Genomic DNA, 15,476 nt, shown 5'->3' on the forward strand with positions numbered 1-15,476 from the left:
AGCTTCCAAGTGAGGTGGTGCTGTGCTCGCGCTCTCTTCAGTTTTTTCCTCTTTTTTTTTATAGGTTCTTGTGATTCTGTCTTACCTAAGATCTAACCATTCATTAGTTTGAAATGCAGACCCATGTACAAGGCATTTAATAGGTAATATATTCCTGTCTTGGCCAACAGGATAATACTGGCCAGCGGGATATTTAACACCTGTAGATTTAAAGAAATAATTTGAGGCTTAAAAAATGAAAAGGGTACTTTCCCCACAAGCAGATATTGTAAATAGCCTTCATAATAAGTTTGCTGATATGCTTAATACAATAATGCATAACTTATCTTTCTCATTGCTCAACATGAATTGCTTTGGTTTCCTGAGCTTGCCTACATGTATGAGAGCCCCTCAAAATTTTGTTGACATATATAGCCTTTTCAGAGCTATGAATGAGACATCTTGTCTCAACTTTAGAACTTTTGTTTTTCTAATTTGGTATTCCAGAATCAGTGTAGTCTTTACACTGAGAATTCAGTAAGTTTTATTGAGCCATAATTGTGTTTTGCAATAATATCCTCAATGTAATTTATAGCAACTGATAACTTTTGAGCTTCTAGAAAGTGTATTGCCTGAATTATGGACTTTCAGTTGGGTATATAGTGTTCATTCATAGATAGTTTTCAAGATGTCATACTGGTCTTGAGCCCTTGGTTTTGTAACATTTTCTACATTAATTTAAGACTAAAATTTACACTGTTTCCTAACTTTGGTATTTTCAATCTGTTGAAGTATTGTCAACAGTGTTCTCTGCTACTGGTAATTAGAGATGGAGGTTATGTGGCTCTAATTTTTTTAAGATAATACAAGTGTGGTTTGCTATCCAAGCAGTTAAAAAGAAAAACTTTACTTGTTTCTTAACATATTCTTGGGGGGGAAATGTTGGAAAATACATATAGGTATCCCAGTTGGACGTTTCTGGCCTTCTCTTTTGCGAAAAGTTGCAAGGCAGGTTTAAAAATTGTTGCTTATAGAAGGGGGTGAAAACAAACCAAAACAAAACTACACAATTTAACATGGCAGCTTTTGTCAAGACAGGTTACAGATGAAATCCTGGATTAGCTTCCTCTTGCCTATCCCTGAGAGAACTGATTTTCATCACCCTTGAGTCATGCTTTTATAGTGCTTGACTGCTTCTCTTGCTTCATCGGCAATTTTCTTAAGATGTTAACAAAAATCCAAATATACCGGAGAGAGTATTTATTTCCTTAAAATGTTAGTTATTTGTAATCAAATGTTCCTTCTGTGAACTCGTTTCCTTGGTGCAGATCTCGGCTCGAATTTTCTCAAAGTAGTTTAGGGATTTATGCTTTTTCACCGTGGCCTTCAAAATTGTTCTTTGCGAACCCACGTGAAATTTTCCTTTATCTGTAAAACAGTTTTTTCTCCCTTTTTTTGCTCAAAGCCTGGGCAGAAATTAGGGAGCATCCTAACAACAGAGGAAGAATTATTTACCTGTGACCCTTCTCAGTGAGGCTAACTTTAAGCATTCTGGAGCTGTGTAGAGCATCTAGATCAGTGGTTTTCAACCGCTTTAGACTCCAGCCACCTCTTTGGGAAATGCTAGCTAGCTAGCTCTTAGTCTGCACTCATTTTTTTTTTGACTATGGAAAAATAATAGAGCAGTTGTTCTGTTGCGAAGAACTGAGAGCGACCACAGCAGGTCAGAATGTTTTTAACACCGTGAATTCCTATTTGAAGTCTCTCAGTTTAGCTTATGAATAATGTTTGCATTTGTAGCAGTGCTAATGTTTGTGTGGCACCCCATGGCACCTTTGAAAGGATCTCATGGCACCCTGGTTGAGATTCACTAATCTAGACTACTTCTGGTACAAATTGGTTTCAGTATGTCGACTCCATATTGCAAACCAGACCTCCTCAGAGGAAGATAATCTACTCCTATCAGTTTTTGTTAGCTCAGGTGATATAAACCTGTGCTCTGGAACTAAAGGTTTTAGCCCGGAAAATGGTGCCAGTGGAGCTTGCTATGGTTCCATAGGATTGAACTTGTTTTTCAGTTTGTGCTTTTTTTTTAGAAAAATATAAAGGCTGCAAAATTAAGCACTCGGAAGTTAAGCAATGCCCCAGAAACCTTAATTCGGGCAAGCACATAATATGCAGCCATTAATCAATCATATGATCACTTACTATTTTTTCAACAAAACACTTGCATCATCCTGAGCAATTGGTCACTGCTCAGGAGGTGAATCTGTATTGTGTACTGAAAGAGGCTGTAGGTCCTTTGTTTGCTTGCTCTAAAAGCTAGATGGTAGGTAGGTAACCAGGCTGGAAACTTCTGGAGATACAGTGTTCTTATTTTAAAAATAATTCAGTGCAATTCTCCACATCTTCTGGGCACCCAATTCAAGATTCTGGAGCCTGATTTGCAGAACTGTAGAACATTTGTACATTTGGTGGGAGATTGTACAAGTCCCATATTTACTCGATTTAGAAGACAAGGTTTCCCCCCATCTAATGGGGTGTGGAGCAGGTCAAGGGTGGGGTGAGAAGAAGGGGAGCAGGGACCTCAGGCTGCAGCTGGCAGAAGTGAAGGGGAGGATGGGAAGCAGGAATTGGGGCAACCTGAGGCTGTGGGTGGGGCTGAGCACAAAGGTGGGGGGGATAAGTGGATGGGGCAGGCAGCAGGGAGCAAGCTGCCTGCCCCGTTACTGCCCCACTCAACACATCCCCCCCACCAATTGCAGTAGTAGACAGAGAGAATTTAAGGTGATCCTCTAATAATTGGGTTCCTTGCATGGAAAATTATAATACATTTATAAATTTTCTATGTATATAATCTAATTATTTGCGGGGGGTCATCTTACAGTCAGGGTCATGTTTTATTCAGGTAACCACAGTAAATGTCCTGACATTCATGCATTCTGTGCTGTTGTGCATGCTTACTAAACTCAGAAATATCCACAAGCCCTGTTTGTTTGTGGCAATGCAACTTGACACAAATATAAATGGTGGTTTATTATGTTTGTAGTAAGAGACTCAAATTCTTTATAAGAAAAAGACTCATCTATAAAACAGAAATTCATAGTGTGGATCTAATTTGTGGGTGACAGATGAAACAAACACAATCTCCATGCTGCCTATCTTCCTACCTTTCATGGGTGGACAGAAGTTGACATGCAAACCACACCCTTATAATAGGATAAATCCTTGACTAACAGCTAGTAATTAATAATAGCATAGTAATATGTAAAAGGTATTGATTGGGAGTGTTGATGGTAGGAGGGAGTCTGCTTATATAGCTCTGGTGGAAGTCTCTAGGCCAAAAGTTAGTGAGCACAGCATCCATCAAAATTGCTCCGATTTTTAACTTGCTGAATCTGTGCACAAGAGGCAATGTTCATCTTGAAAAGTTCATTAAAGACAGAGGCTGTCTTGAATTTGATATGGCCTTTTTTTTTCCTCCCCTCTTTATTTAACTGACAAAAGAAGGGAAAATTTAGTGAGGAGGAAGTGAAATTTCCTGAAACATACAAAAACATATCAGAGTCATGTACCTCTGGTAAAAGCTGAACCACAGAAAAGTATGTATTGCATCTGTGTTTCAGGCACTTTTACTTTGACAAGTGATGCTGAGCTTAAGCAGGCCAACTTTTGTAGGACAAAGCAAGAAATTTCAAGATAGTCTTGAAGAAAGAATATCAGATACTGCCACAGATACTGTTTTGAAGACTCAGCAGTTTCCTGAGAAGACTATGTTACCCTTACTTGAGGGACCAGAATTTGAAAGAGAGATTGATTCTTGGTGCATCTATTTAGTCTTTATATCCGCTAAGGCTGCCAGTTCCGCGTCGCATGTAGTAGCTTATGGAGTAGACCATTCTCTGATAAAGATCATTTTGCATTTCACATAGTGAAAGGACCCCTTGTTCCACCTAGTGAAAAATTTGCCCACTGCCTCCCATGCCTTTTTTGTCATTATAACATCCTTAAGATTGTATTTTGTTTTAAATATCTCTTTTCTGTCTCTGAGAAAATAGAATAGATGAATCAAATTAATGAAACGTGGAGGAGAGGGGGCATTCAGATATGAAATTAAAGTGCCATTGAATTTAACTAAAATTGCTTGCTTCCCATCTTTGCCAATAAGCACTCTGCAAACAAAAGCAACTGCTATGAAGGATGCCTTACATAGGATATATCAAAGATTACGTCATTTACAACTACTTAACATTTGCATCTGCAGTTAAAGGAATTGATTCACAGAATGTGAGTCACTCCTGAAGTACCTCCAATATGGAATATTCCAGTTAAGGTACATGTGCTTATACCAACATAGATGTTTGTTACAGTATATTTAGGAATGAAAGGAAATGCAAGGAACAGATGCAATCAAAATGTGTTTTTCCATTTCGAGTAGCATAGCTTAATCGTCTTTTCTATTTACAGTTTACATAAGCACCGTTAACTGCTTATCTAAAGTTCAAGTTTATTAAGATAACAGTTTATATCTTCAAAGCATCATGCAAGCATCAGCGAAGCATACAGCTCCCCTGGCAAATAAAGAAGTGTGATTATCCCAATTTTCCAAATGAGGGCTGTGAGGTATAAGTGACATGTCAGAGGTCACAGAGTGAGTTGGTGACAAAGCATAGACTAAACTCAGTGGTTTTCATCCAAAGTTCTATTTCTTTAACTTTTGCTTTCTCCAGAATGCAGTCTTGATATAGGCAAATGCAAGCTGTTTAGGAATGTCACGATAAAGGAGCTTTTTGTACCTCTGTCTCCTTTGGAGTCTTCAAAGGGCATGCTCCCAGGTGTTAGGCTTCATGTCCTTACCTCTCATGAATGGAACTTTGCAGTTTTGCCACTCGAAGGGAGATGTCTGGGTACATGTCATCTGTGCAGCCATCTACTGCCAGATGGTTCCAGTTGAACACCTTTTTGCATGTGCTTGTCTTTGTCTCTCCTTGAGGAATTGATCACCCGTGCTATCCAGTGATGAGCTAAATGCATGCAACAAATGTAAGTTTGTTTAGCATGTAGAACAAACTTTAGAAAAACATAAGAATAAGCAACTACCTTTTGCAGTTAAACTGATGTGACACTTTTGCAGATGGGAAGTTAGATGGATTTCCCTGTTGAGTTACAGAAGAGCTACCATACTTACGTTCTTTTAGCAAGCCAAAAGCCCTTGTGACCCAGCCTGGTTTCAGTTTCCAGTTCCCTAGTCTGTCTTCCCTTTCAGCAAAACTCCCTTTTCTCCAAGTACCATTCTCCCTGTATAAACCTGAGCCTCTTACTCTTTTTGTTTAAAAAGACTGCTGTTACAAGCCTAAAATGTGCATCCTTCTTTTTCTCCAGCTGGTTTTCTTCAGTAGACCGGCTGGTGTATCTAAAATGGTACCCCAGTGTTGGTTACTGTATTGTTTTATTGTTAGGCTTAGCCTTAATGGCCAGCAGTCACAAGCCTTATGTCAAGCTAGGAGGCATATGCCAAATCTGTTTTCTCCCCCATACATTTCAACTCATCACCACAAAAATCCTGTATTTAGGGCTCACCTTATAGAGCACAGATCTGTAGTCACCATAAACCACAACTGCTTCCATCCCAAAGAGAATCCAATAAAATATTATTATAGGATCTACATCTAAATTTAGGAAACAGCTTTAAGCATATACAGGTTTACTAATTAATCTGAACAGTTTTTTCCTGTCAATTTGATTAAAAACAAGTGATCTGAGTTATCCTTTTAATTATGGTATACTGCAGTTAATACAATGCAAAGTAACAACCTCAGTCAAAAACTCTGAAATAGTTCAAGAGTTTGTCATCATTTTATTGTCATAGATCTTCCTTTGGGCTTTTTCTTTGATCTCATTTAGAATTCTGGCCTTCCCTGATTTAAAAAAAAAAAAATAACTGGATCTCCATCTGTAAAAGGCTTTTCATCAAATGAAATGAATGGCGCATATTTTTTGTTCATAATACACAAAACAGTTGTTGATGGCTCTGTTCAATTTGAGCAGGAAGAATGAGTAAATTAGACAGGGTACATGTATTATCAGTGAGAGTGGTGGCATTATCCTTTCATCTATCAAGACCCAGTTTTAAATCTTGGTTGTGAACACAAGTGAAAATGAGCTTGTTAGTTTCTTCCTAAGCCCTAGAGTATTTGTGTACTTCACCAAACTAAATGCACAGTTTGACAGAACTTAGCATGATAAGGAGCATCTGTCTGCAAGCCTGGATCTCAATTGTGAATCAAGGTTAAGATACTCTGGCAGAGGTACAGCGAAAGCCTGAATGGCTCTCTCCTGCACATTATACCCGGTTCAAACTATTGCCATTAATCTATCATTTTTCTGAGCACCAAGTTCCTACGAAGTGTGGTCTCATAAATTTACCTGTTCCTGAATCCATGGATTGATTCAGATTATGTATTTTCTTCTTCCTGCAGAAGGTTGCTGTTGTAAAGGCTTTGCTAGCTTGTTCTTTTGTCACAAGCACTCTGTTAAAGGAGGTGTTATTGTCTGTCCTGTTCTAAAAGCAAGGGTTCAGAACAAATGATAGCTATAGAAAGAAACAGTATCCCTACAGCCCTCTTTAACTCTTAGTCCTTCCAGTGTTTTGAAAAAATGTTTTAGAGCACATCTATTGACATTGCTGAGAACATTGGTGGTATTTGTACCAGTAGGAGAATAAATGGAGAAAGACCTGGGTTCACTAGCTGATCACAGGATAAGCGAGTCACATTGTGTTTTGGCCACACAGAAGGTAAATGCCTCTCCTAATGCAGATCAAGAAATTGTATTTTTCATAGTTTGGATACAATCAGGTATTGTGTGCCTGAACTATTGTATGAAGCCCTGGGGAGGCCTCATGTAGAATATAGTATACAATTCTGTTAGCCCATGTTTAAAGAAATGAATTTGAACTGTAACAGGTGCTGTAACAGGGTGACTTGGATGGTCAGTGATTGGAAAACCTATCATGTGGGGAAAATAAAAGAATTTGGCTGGTTTTGCCAAGGCCTAACAAAAGTAAGGCTGAGAAGGGATATGATTTCAGTGTATAAATACATCTAGAGCAGTGGTCAGCAACTGAAGGTCTGATCCAGCCTGTGTTTTTGGAATAGTTGACTGATCCCCAGCTTGTGGCTAAGGTGGCCCATGTTTTACTAACAGCTGGCTGATCTGATTGCTGTTCCAGCCAGCCATGTGGAGGGTACTGCTCTCTCTCCTCCTCCCCTCCCCCTACTGCAGCCCTTGCAGCTGCAACCTCCGACCACCATTGCCACTGAATTAGCTTCTCCAAATCCTTCCTCACTATGCTTCTGGGTGGTGACAGTGAGCAGAAGATACAGGACCAAGCCACAACAGCAGCTGTCCACATGTAGCACATGTGGCTGGAGGACGGTGGCTACCCGTAGAGACAGCTGAGTTACAAGGGGTGGTCTGCCCTTAGTACATGCTTGCTGCCACCTGATCTATGGAAAATCATAGGAAGGGTGAACTATTTCAGATGGAAGGCATTCCCATTAGTAAGTTAAGGAAATATAGTCTAGATCAAAATACTGCAAAGCGACTAGGTCATGCCCAAAGAGTTGCCATCAGTGGCTCAAAGTCTCCTTGGGAAGAGGTATTGAGTGGAACTTCCCAGGGGTCTCTTCTCAGAACTATTTAGTATCATTACTAATTATTTGAAGATGGGTTAAATGCATACTTAGCGAAGTTGCAGATGATGCCAAACTGGGTGGAGTTGGAGTTAGGTTGAAGATTAGGATTAGGGTTCAGGGTACTGTTGGTAAATTGGAGACATGGTTCAAACTTATCTGAATGAAATTCAGTAAGGACAAATGCAAAGTCCTGCACTTGGGATAGATCAGGTGCATGTCCATACAGAGACTGGGGAATGCCTGGATAGTCTGCAATACTGCAGAAAAGCACCTGGGGGTTATAGTGGACTTTAAACTGAATATGATCCATGAGTATGTTCTTTCTGCAAAAAAAACAGCATGGTGAGCTGTAGTAATAGTAATGTTACTTGCAAATCATAGAAAGTGATTCTTCTGCTCTGTTTGATACATTGAAGCCTCACCTGGAGTACTGTGTCAAGGTTTGGGTCCCACACTTCATGGGCAGGCTGGAAAGAGTCCAGCAGAGAGCAGCAGCAATGATCAGAGCCCTGGGAGATATGATCTATGAGGACAGACTAAATGAACTGGCATTACTTAGTTTGTGGAAGAGAAGTCCGATAATAGTCTCCAAATACCTGATGGTTGGTTATGCAAACAGTGGTGATTGGACTCCTTGTTTGTTTGTTTGTTTTCTGTAACCACTGGGAACAGAACATGGATTCATGGTCTTAAATTTCAGCAAGAAAAATTTAGGTTGGATATTAGGAAGAACTTCCTCATTATAAGGGTGGGTAAACATTAGAGCAAGCTATCCAGAGAGGTTGTGGAATCTCCATCCTTGGAAGTTGTCAAGAACAGTTAGATAAATGCTTAGCTGGGATGGCTTTCAGAGATGATTCTGTCCTTAAGCAAGGGGAATGGACTGGATGACCCCCTTCCAGCTGTATTAGTGTATGATTCTGTGACAGTGTTATCACAAGAATGGGTAAAAACCAGTCACACCTAAATGCTTTTAAAATGAATTTCAATTTAATTTAGGAATTGCATAATGGTTCTTTCCTTAAAGAGGTGACTGGACTTTGTGGCCCAGTCTCTTCCCTATATTCCTAATAGATTTGTCTGTCACTCTATAGTCTAACTTTTTTATTGATATTCCAGCTGCATAATCTGCATTTTGATCACAAACAACTCTTGATAAACTTGTTCTTTTCACAGAAACTGAAACAGAAGAATCAGCAGCTGAAACAAATTATGGATCAATTACGGAATCTCATTTGGGATATAAATGCCATGTTGGCAATGAGGAACTGAACTGTGATGCACACTAAGTATTTTTTTTCTAATTATGAAAATTGCCTTTCTTTCTCTGTTTGAAAATATTTAATTTCTTTTTTTCTAAGAAGTCATTCATTTTCCCCCTCTCCCCCTTTATCCTAGTGTTGTTAGAAGAAAATCTTTAATGTTCATGTGTGGCTTCTTCTGTGGTATTTATGTGGTATATGTATTTGTTTAAAAGAATCATCTTAAAATTTGTATGCAGAATAAATATCTTAATAACAAGTTGTAATATTGTACTTGATCTTCTGAGTCAATTACGTTTTTAAAGATTGAAGGCTTTATGCTGCATTTTGCAGTAAATGTCTCTGTTAAAACAAATGAAATCTGTTTATTATTTTTGATGCATTTATCAATCCATGGTGAAAATCATTTATGCAAAGGGGAGTGATAGTAAGGAGATTTAAGCGGAGGCCTGAAATAAGTAGTGATTGAATCTCACAGAGATTAAAATAAATCCATTATAGGAATGCAAGAATTCCTGTGCCAGATCAAATGATTTGTTCATCTAGTGCTGTATCCTTGCTTTGACAGAGGATATTTACTACATGGTTCAGAATAAGGTGCAAAAAGCAGCAGTTTTGGAATATAGGACCATAGGTTCCTTCCTAACTATTATCATTAAGTGAGGGTTTTTAAATCCTCAGCCCTAAAGATCTATTTGCCTCCTGATTAGTATCCTCTCTAGTATAATTATGCATATTTTCGCTGCAGATACAGACAGAGGATACTTTTCACGAGCTGTTTCAGTGCAACTGTTATGTCTGTATGACTCTCTGTAGCCTATAAAAGTGTAGTAAAGGCAAACCAACTTAAATCCTTTATTCAGAGTCAAAATTAGGTGATGTAGCTAACTTGTAGCACTAGAGGATCTTTCAGACTTAAGTTGGGTCATAGCAACTGACACCTGTTTTGAACAGCAGCTCCCCCTCCTTTTTTAAGGAGCTAAAATGTATGTTTATCTGTACCTCATGCATATTTTTTCCTGGAATTTTGCTATGGTCTTGTCCTTAGTGTTTTGCACCATTGAGTTTTACATGTTAATTATGTGCTGAGACTAAAAGAAAATATTATTTTGTAATTTGTTTAAAGTATAGTGACTTTCAGTTTAATTGGATGTCACACGTGATCAAGTATTATGAGGAGGGACAACTTTGATTGTCCAGTTTATCTTCTCTGTTGCATTCATTATTATGCCTTTACCTTGTCTCCGAAAAGTATAGGACTGGTCCAGTTTAGTCTTTCCCGTGTGGAGGTTTTGAGTCATGTGTCACAGGCCAGCTGGGCACTGTGAGTGTGTTAATTGAGTTGCAGGCTGACTGGGTGCTGCAACTGTATCAGCCACTGGGCTGTTTGGTTCAGGATTGAGGAGGCAGAGTTGGGAGTGAAGCAATGGCAAATTTATTATAGTTTACACACCCAACAGTTAACAGATAAATGCAATAAGCAGATAATGCAGTATTAAAGAGCTAACAGTAAACAATAACAACAGATAAATAAATTAATCTGTCGCAGGCCAGCTGGGCACTGTGAGGGTATCGGCCACTGGGCTGTTTAAAACAACAAATAGACAGGCATGGGTTGGCAACTTATCAATAGTTCCTCAATGCAAGGTGCGCGCCAGGTGATTCCAGCGAAGTCAGGCATCCCCGATTGATGCAGTTGGAGGGATTACCGGGGAAGGTCCCTTGATCAGCATCTGATCCTCACTCACACCAGGAGTCTGGGTCTGCGCTTGGGAAGTAATTGCTGTCCTGTTCTCTCCTTCCTGTTCCCTCCTTCCTTCTGGTTACTTGACGCACGTGCTTTTTGTGCCTAGTCTTATGCTAATCTGTTGGCTTTAGAGCCACTCACAATCTTGCCCTATAGCTGTTGCCCTATGGGATTAAAAGGTGTTAAAAATTACCATAAAACGTTACTACCCAAACTTGGGTTTATCCAATAAGCAAATTGCAATGCAGCATCTTCAGGTTTGAAATTAACATTTACTCCACCTAAATCCAACCCCTTTAGATCTCTCTGACTGCTTTTTTGAGACGTGCTTTCCTGGAATGTGCTGGGTATGCCACAAGGTTGAATCCAGTTTTTATTATCAAGGCTGAACTCTGAGCAAAAACCGTTAAGTCAGCTAGTCATAGCTTTGTCTTTGTTCGTGAACTGTTACAAGTTACATTTGTGGGTTACAAACTTACAAGCTTTTATATTGGACAAAAATTCCAAATGCCTCCAAGAAGCGCACATTTTTTGCTTATTAATTTCTTTAATTCTGGCCGTCACAGTCATCTCTTTTTTTTTTATCCATTCCTCTGAAACCTTTTTTTTTTCCTGAGATCAAAATTTAATGCAGTGTTTCAGCTAACTATGTACTGTTGTTTAATGATATAATAATTCAGATGTTTTTTAATTTGTGGGTATTTTGTTTCTTCCTTTTACCTATTGTGCATCAAGCAAACTTTTCATTATGTTCTTCATGTTTTTATGCTGCAATTTATTTAGAAACAGTACATATCAATAGTCTATTACCTGGCATTAGTCATCAATTTAATCTCCGTTTGAGCTGCCGTTTGTGTAACTTCAAATCTCTCTGGAATTTTTCTCAGTTCCCTCTACCATGGAGACTCTTCTGAATAGTTTTCTTTTATTCACAGGTTTTGCAACCTACCTGTACACCTCTTTTTCCAGATCAATGTGTGTGTTAAATAGTATTGCTCCCACACAGATCTTTAGGGCATTTTTCAGTTGATACTGAAATTTTTGAAAAATTTGAAAACAGTCATTTTGAAAATTGGCTGTATATTCCTACTTCATCACTGTCACTTCCTAATCCAGTATTTTATATAATGTATACTTAGTTTCCTTAATGGTCTCTGTGACTGAGCTTGGAAACCTTTTGACAGTTCAGATTAGTTTTATTTATCCACTGCTCTGTTATACTCCATAGTGTTCTTAATGGATTAGAAATGCAACATTTTTCATTAGTGGAAATTCTAATGTTTTATTTTAATACAGCATTTATTAGCTCCTTAATAACTGTTTCATCAAACTTACGTGGGCCCATAGAAAAGACTCACCATTACATAATTCTTATGGTCACCCCAATAGAGTGTGCTCTGTTTAAGTGTGTAGTTTTAGAACTAAGACAATGGCTACCTGAAATGTGCCCTTGCTTGAACTTAAGGTACGCATTGCTTATTAAGTGCATAAAATTGTCACTTCTGTGGAATTAGCAATCCTGAAAATCATAGGTGCCAGACAGTTCCATAGCTGCTGTTAGAAGCCTTAGGAATTAGGGGAGCTAATCCAAATAGCAACCCTGAAATTACATAGCTCCTTTCAGTTTCAGGGCTCATAATAATAGGCCTTTGACAGTTACTTTCTCTTCACTATTTTTGGCACCAGTTATTATGTCTTTAAACAGAATGGTTACAAAGTAGATAGTGGGGTTGAAAGGCATTATGCATTTAGGCATTTTATGTACTTATATCAAACATCAGTTATTTGCATATTGATTAATGTAAGCAATAGGTAAAACATGGGACTGGCATAGTATTATGCTGTTAAGTATAACGTGCATATTGGATAGTACATAAAACATGAGTACACTGTTTTTTGGTTTGTTTGGGGTTTTTTTAAGGTTAGGTACAACATGACTGATTCCATTCCTCCTCTGGTGTTTGAACTATAGAGATTAGCAGATGTTTGAATTCGGTTTTGTTTCTCGACTCACAAGTTTATACTCGTAGATTTTTAATTCAAGTGAAGGAGTCATGCTGGATATGTAATAGGTAATAATGATTATGTGATGATGATATATGTAGCTCTCTTCATCAGTGTACCTCAAAGCACTCTTTATAAACAAGGTCATTATCATTATCTCCATTTTTATAGATTCATAGATACTAGGGTCAGAAGGGACCTCAGTAGATCATCGAGTCCAACCCCCTGCCCGAGGTAAGAAAGAGCACTGGGGTCAGATGACCCCAACCAGGTGCTTGTCCAGTCTCCTCTTAAAGACCCCCAAGGTAGGGGAGAGCACCGCCTCCCTTGGAAGCCCACTACAGATTCTGGCAACCCTTACCGTAAATAAGTTCTTCCTGATGTCCAACCTAAATCTGCTCTCCATCAGTTTGTTGCCATTATTTCTAGTTACTCCAAGGGGTGCCCTGGTAAACAGAGCGTCTCCTATCCCTTGCTGTCCCCCCGATGAATTTGTAGATGGCCACAAGATCACCTCTTAGCCTTCTCTTGTGGAGGCTGAAGAGATTCAGGTCCCTTAATCTCTCCTTGTAGGGCCTTACCTGCAGGCCCCTGAGCATACGAGTGGTCCTCCTCTGGATCCTCTCAAGGTTATCCATATCCCTCTTGAAGTGCAACGCCCAAAACTGGATGCAGTACTCCAGCTGTGGCCTCACCACATAGAGGGGAAGTATCACCTCCCTGGAGCTGTTTGTGATGCACCTGTTAATGCACAATAGATGGAAAAACCAAGGCGCAGGTAGGCAGAGATTTGCCTGAAGTCACATAAGGCAGTAACAAAGAGAGCAATGGCATCCATGTCTTACTGAGTCTCAGTATGGATAAACCAATACTGTTGTTCAATTTGAGTGAATTAGGGTGAGTTGCTGTTGAAATTCCAGGCTTGTACTATTTTGTCAAGATAATGTTGACTTTACCTGCTGTAGGAAAGGTCAACATTAGATAAGGTTTTTTTTTTTTTTCTTCAGAGCTTTAGAAAAGGAGCTGCAGGTAGCTGGTAGTGGGTGGGTTGGGTGTTCATTTATTTTAAAGGTGTTGCAGTAGCTATCCTTTTCTGGTTCTTGTGTGTGCATGTATGGGGGGACTTTAAATTTAGTTGCATCTTTGCCAGAAGAAAGAAGGGGGGAGGATACAATAGATATAAAACAGTACCATCAGTGAGTATGTAATTCTTATTTTGTAACACTTGATGTTCCCTTTTGTACGAGTGTGAATGACCAGAGAAGATGCATAGTAGTGGAGACTAAGGTCCATTTATTCATCTGATACATGCACATGGTATCTCTATTTTTGTTAATTTTTCCTTAAAACTTGTTGGTTGGTTGGCTGGTTTTGAATTGTAGGTGAACAAAGTACAAAAAAACTGAAGTAGGAGTAAAAGTTTATATATTGCAGATGTCAAGTGGTAATAATATTCAGCATACTTTATAGGTTGGCCGGTGGTGGCCAAGGATTAGGTTCCAATATTTCATTTAAGACCAAGGAAAAGTAATACTTAAATTCACCACCAGAAGTGAGAGCACAACAGTGCTACAATGCAGAGTGTAGGAAGTGACAGAGTTGTAAATCATCAGAGTAAATACTGTCAAAACAAACTTTGTCAGGTATTGGGCCAAAACAGTGCACCTTGACTTAGAGTGAATGACAGTAAGAGCAGTCTGCACAATTCACTGAACTGTCAAATCTGTGAAGAAATATAGAATTTTATCAAGAGCAACAGTAAAAGGCAGATTTGAGGAGAATATTTTTCCAGTAGCATCATGGCACTGACCTTTTACGAGTTACTGTGCATCTGCATATGGTGAGATTTAACATTTTATCTGCTAGTTAGTGAAGCAGCGCTGAACATAAGTGTTAGCAAATTCCACCAGAAGACTACTAATATAATTATTTTGGTGTTTTCATATCAGAATTGTGCCTGTATTTTGCATTAAACCGTAATTGGATAAAATACAAAAATAGTTCTGAGAGCGGAGATTGGAGCCTATGATTCCCTCCCAGCTGAGTGCCCTGATCACTAGGATATAGTTGTGCTCTTTCTAGGCTCTAATGCAGTGGTTTTCAAACTTCCTTCAAAGTGAACCTATCATTACTTAATCATCCACATACTTTCCTGAAGACTGATCTAGAGTCAAGCAACCTAGTCCAGCAATGGCAACACACTGCCTTTTGGCCCCCCTCCACTATTATCCCCAATCTCTTTGCAGAACACCTGATGTCCAGAGATCTGGGTTTTCCATTTCCCACGGAAAAACAAAGAAAACCACAGATTTCCCATTTTTGTCAGAGAAAAAATGACTTTCCTTTTTAGCAGAGAAACCTGCAGATTTCCCGGTTTTGCAAAGAGCTCTAAGGCGGGCAGAGTTCCAGCCTGCAAGGGCTAATTGCAAAAAAGGGCGGAAAACCACCAGCCCTGCCAGAGGTGGGGAGAGAGGCAGAAAGGGCACAGCCTGAGGCTCTCAGTTACCCAAGGCTGGTTCAGGTTCACTTTCATTCCTGGAGCCTGTAAGGTAAGTGGGGCTTGCAGGGGGCTGGGGCCACCTCTGGCAGGGCTGGGGAGTTGTGGGTCATGACTGGGGGGCACCGGCAGGGCTGTGGGGGGCCCTGGGTGGCAGGTGCGGGTGGGGGTGACTGCCAGGGCTGGGGGAAGAGCCAGCAGGGCGGGTGGGAGGTAGGGTGTTGGTGTGTGACTAGGGGCTGAGGGAGCGGGGTGGTGTTGGGGGACCCCCCCCCACAGTGGAGTGCCTA

The 15,476-nt window shown here is 39.6% G+C and overlaps 1 protein-coding gene across 1 annotated transcript in view; it reads left to right on the forward strand.

Annotated features, from left to right (window-relative positions):
• Positions 1–9,208, forward strand: part of MED30 (mediator complex subunit 30) — a 28,715-nt gene extending 19,507 nt beyond the window's left edge. The window contains exon 4 of the mRNA XM_019528094.1: positions 8,853–9,208. Within this exon, the coding sequence (XP_019383639.1) occupies positions 8,853–8,948 (96 nt within the window). The 3' untranslated portion in view covers positions 8,949–9,208. The remainder of the gene's footprint in view (positions 1–8,852) is intronic.
• The last annotated feature ends 6,268 nt before the right edge of the window (positions 9,209–15,476 follow it).

The sequence above is a fragment of the Gavialis gangeticus genome, unplaced genomic scaffold, assembly GCF_001723915.1.
Source record: "Gavialis gangeticus isolate Ggan-Ray unplaced genomic scaffold, GavGan_comp1, whole genome shotgun sequence".
Lineage (NCBI taxonomy): Eukaryota > Metazoa > Chordata > Crocodylia > Gavialidae > Gavialis > Gavialis gangeticus.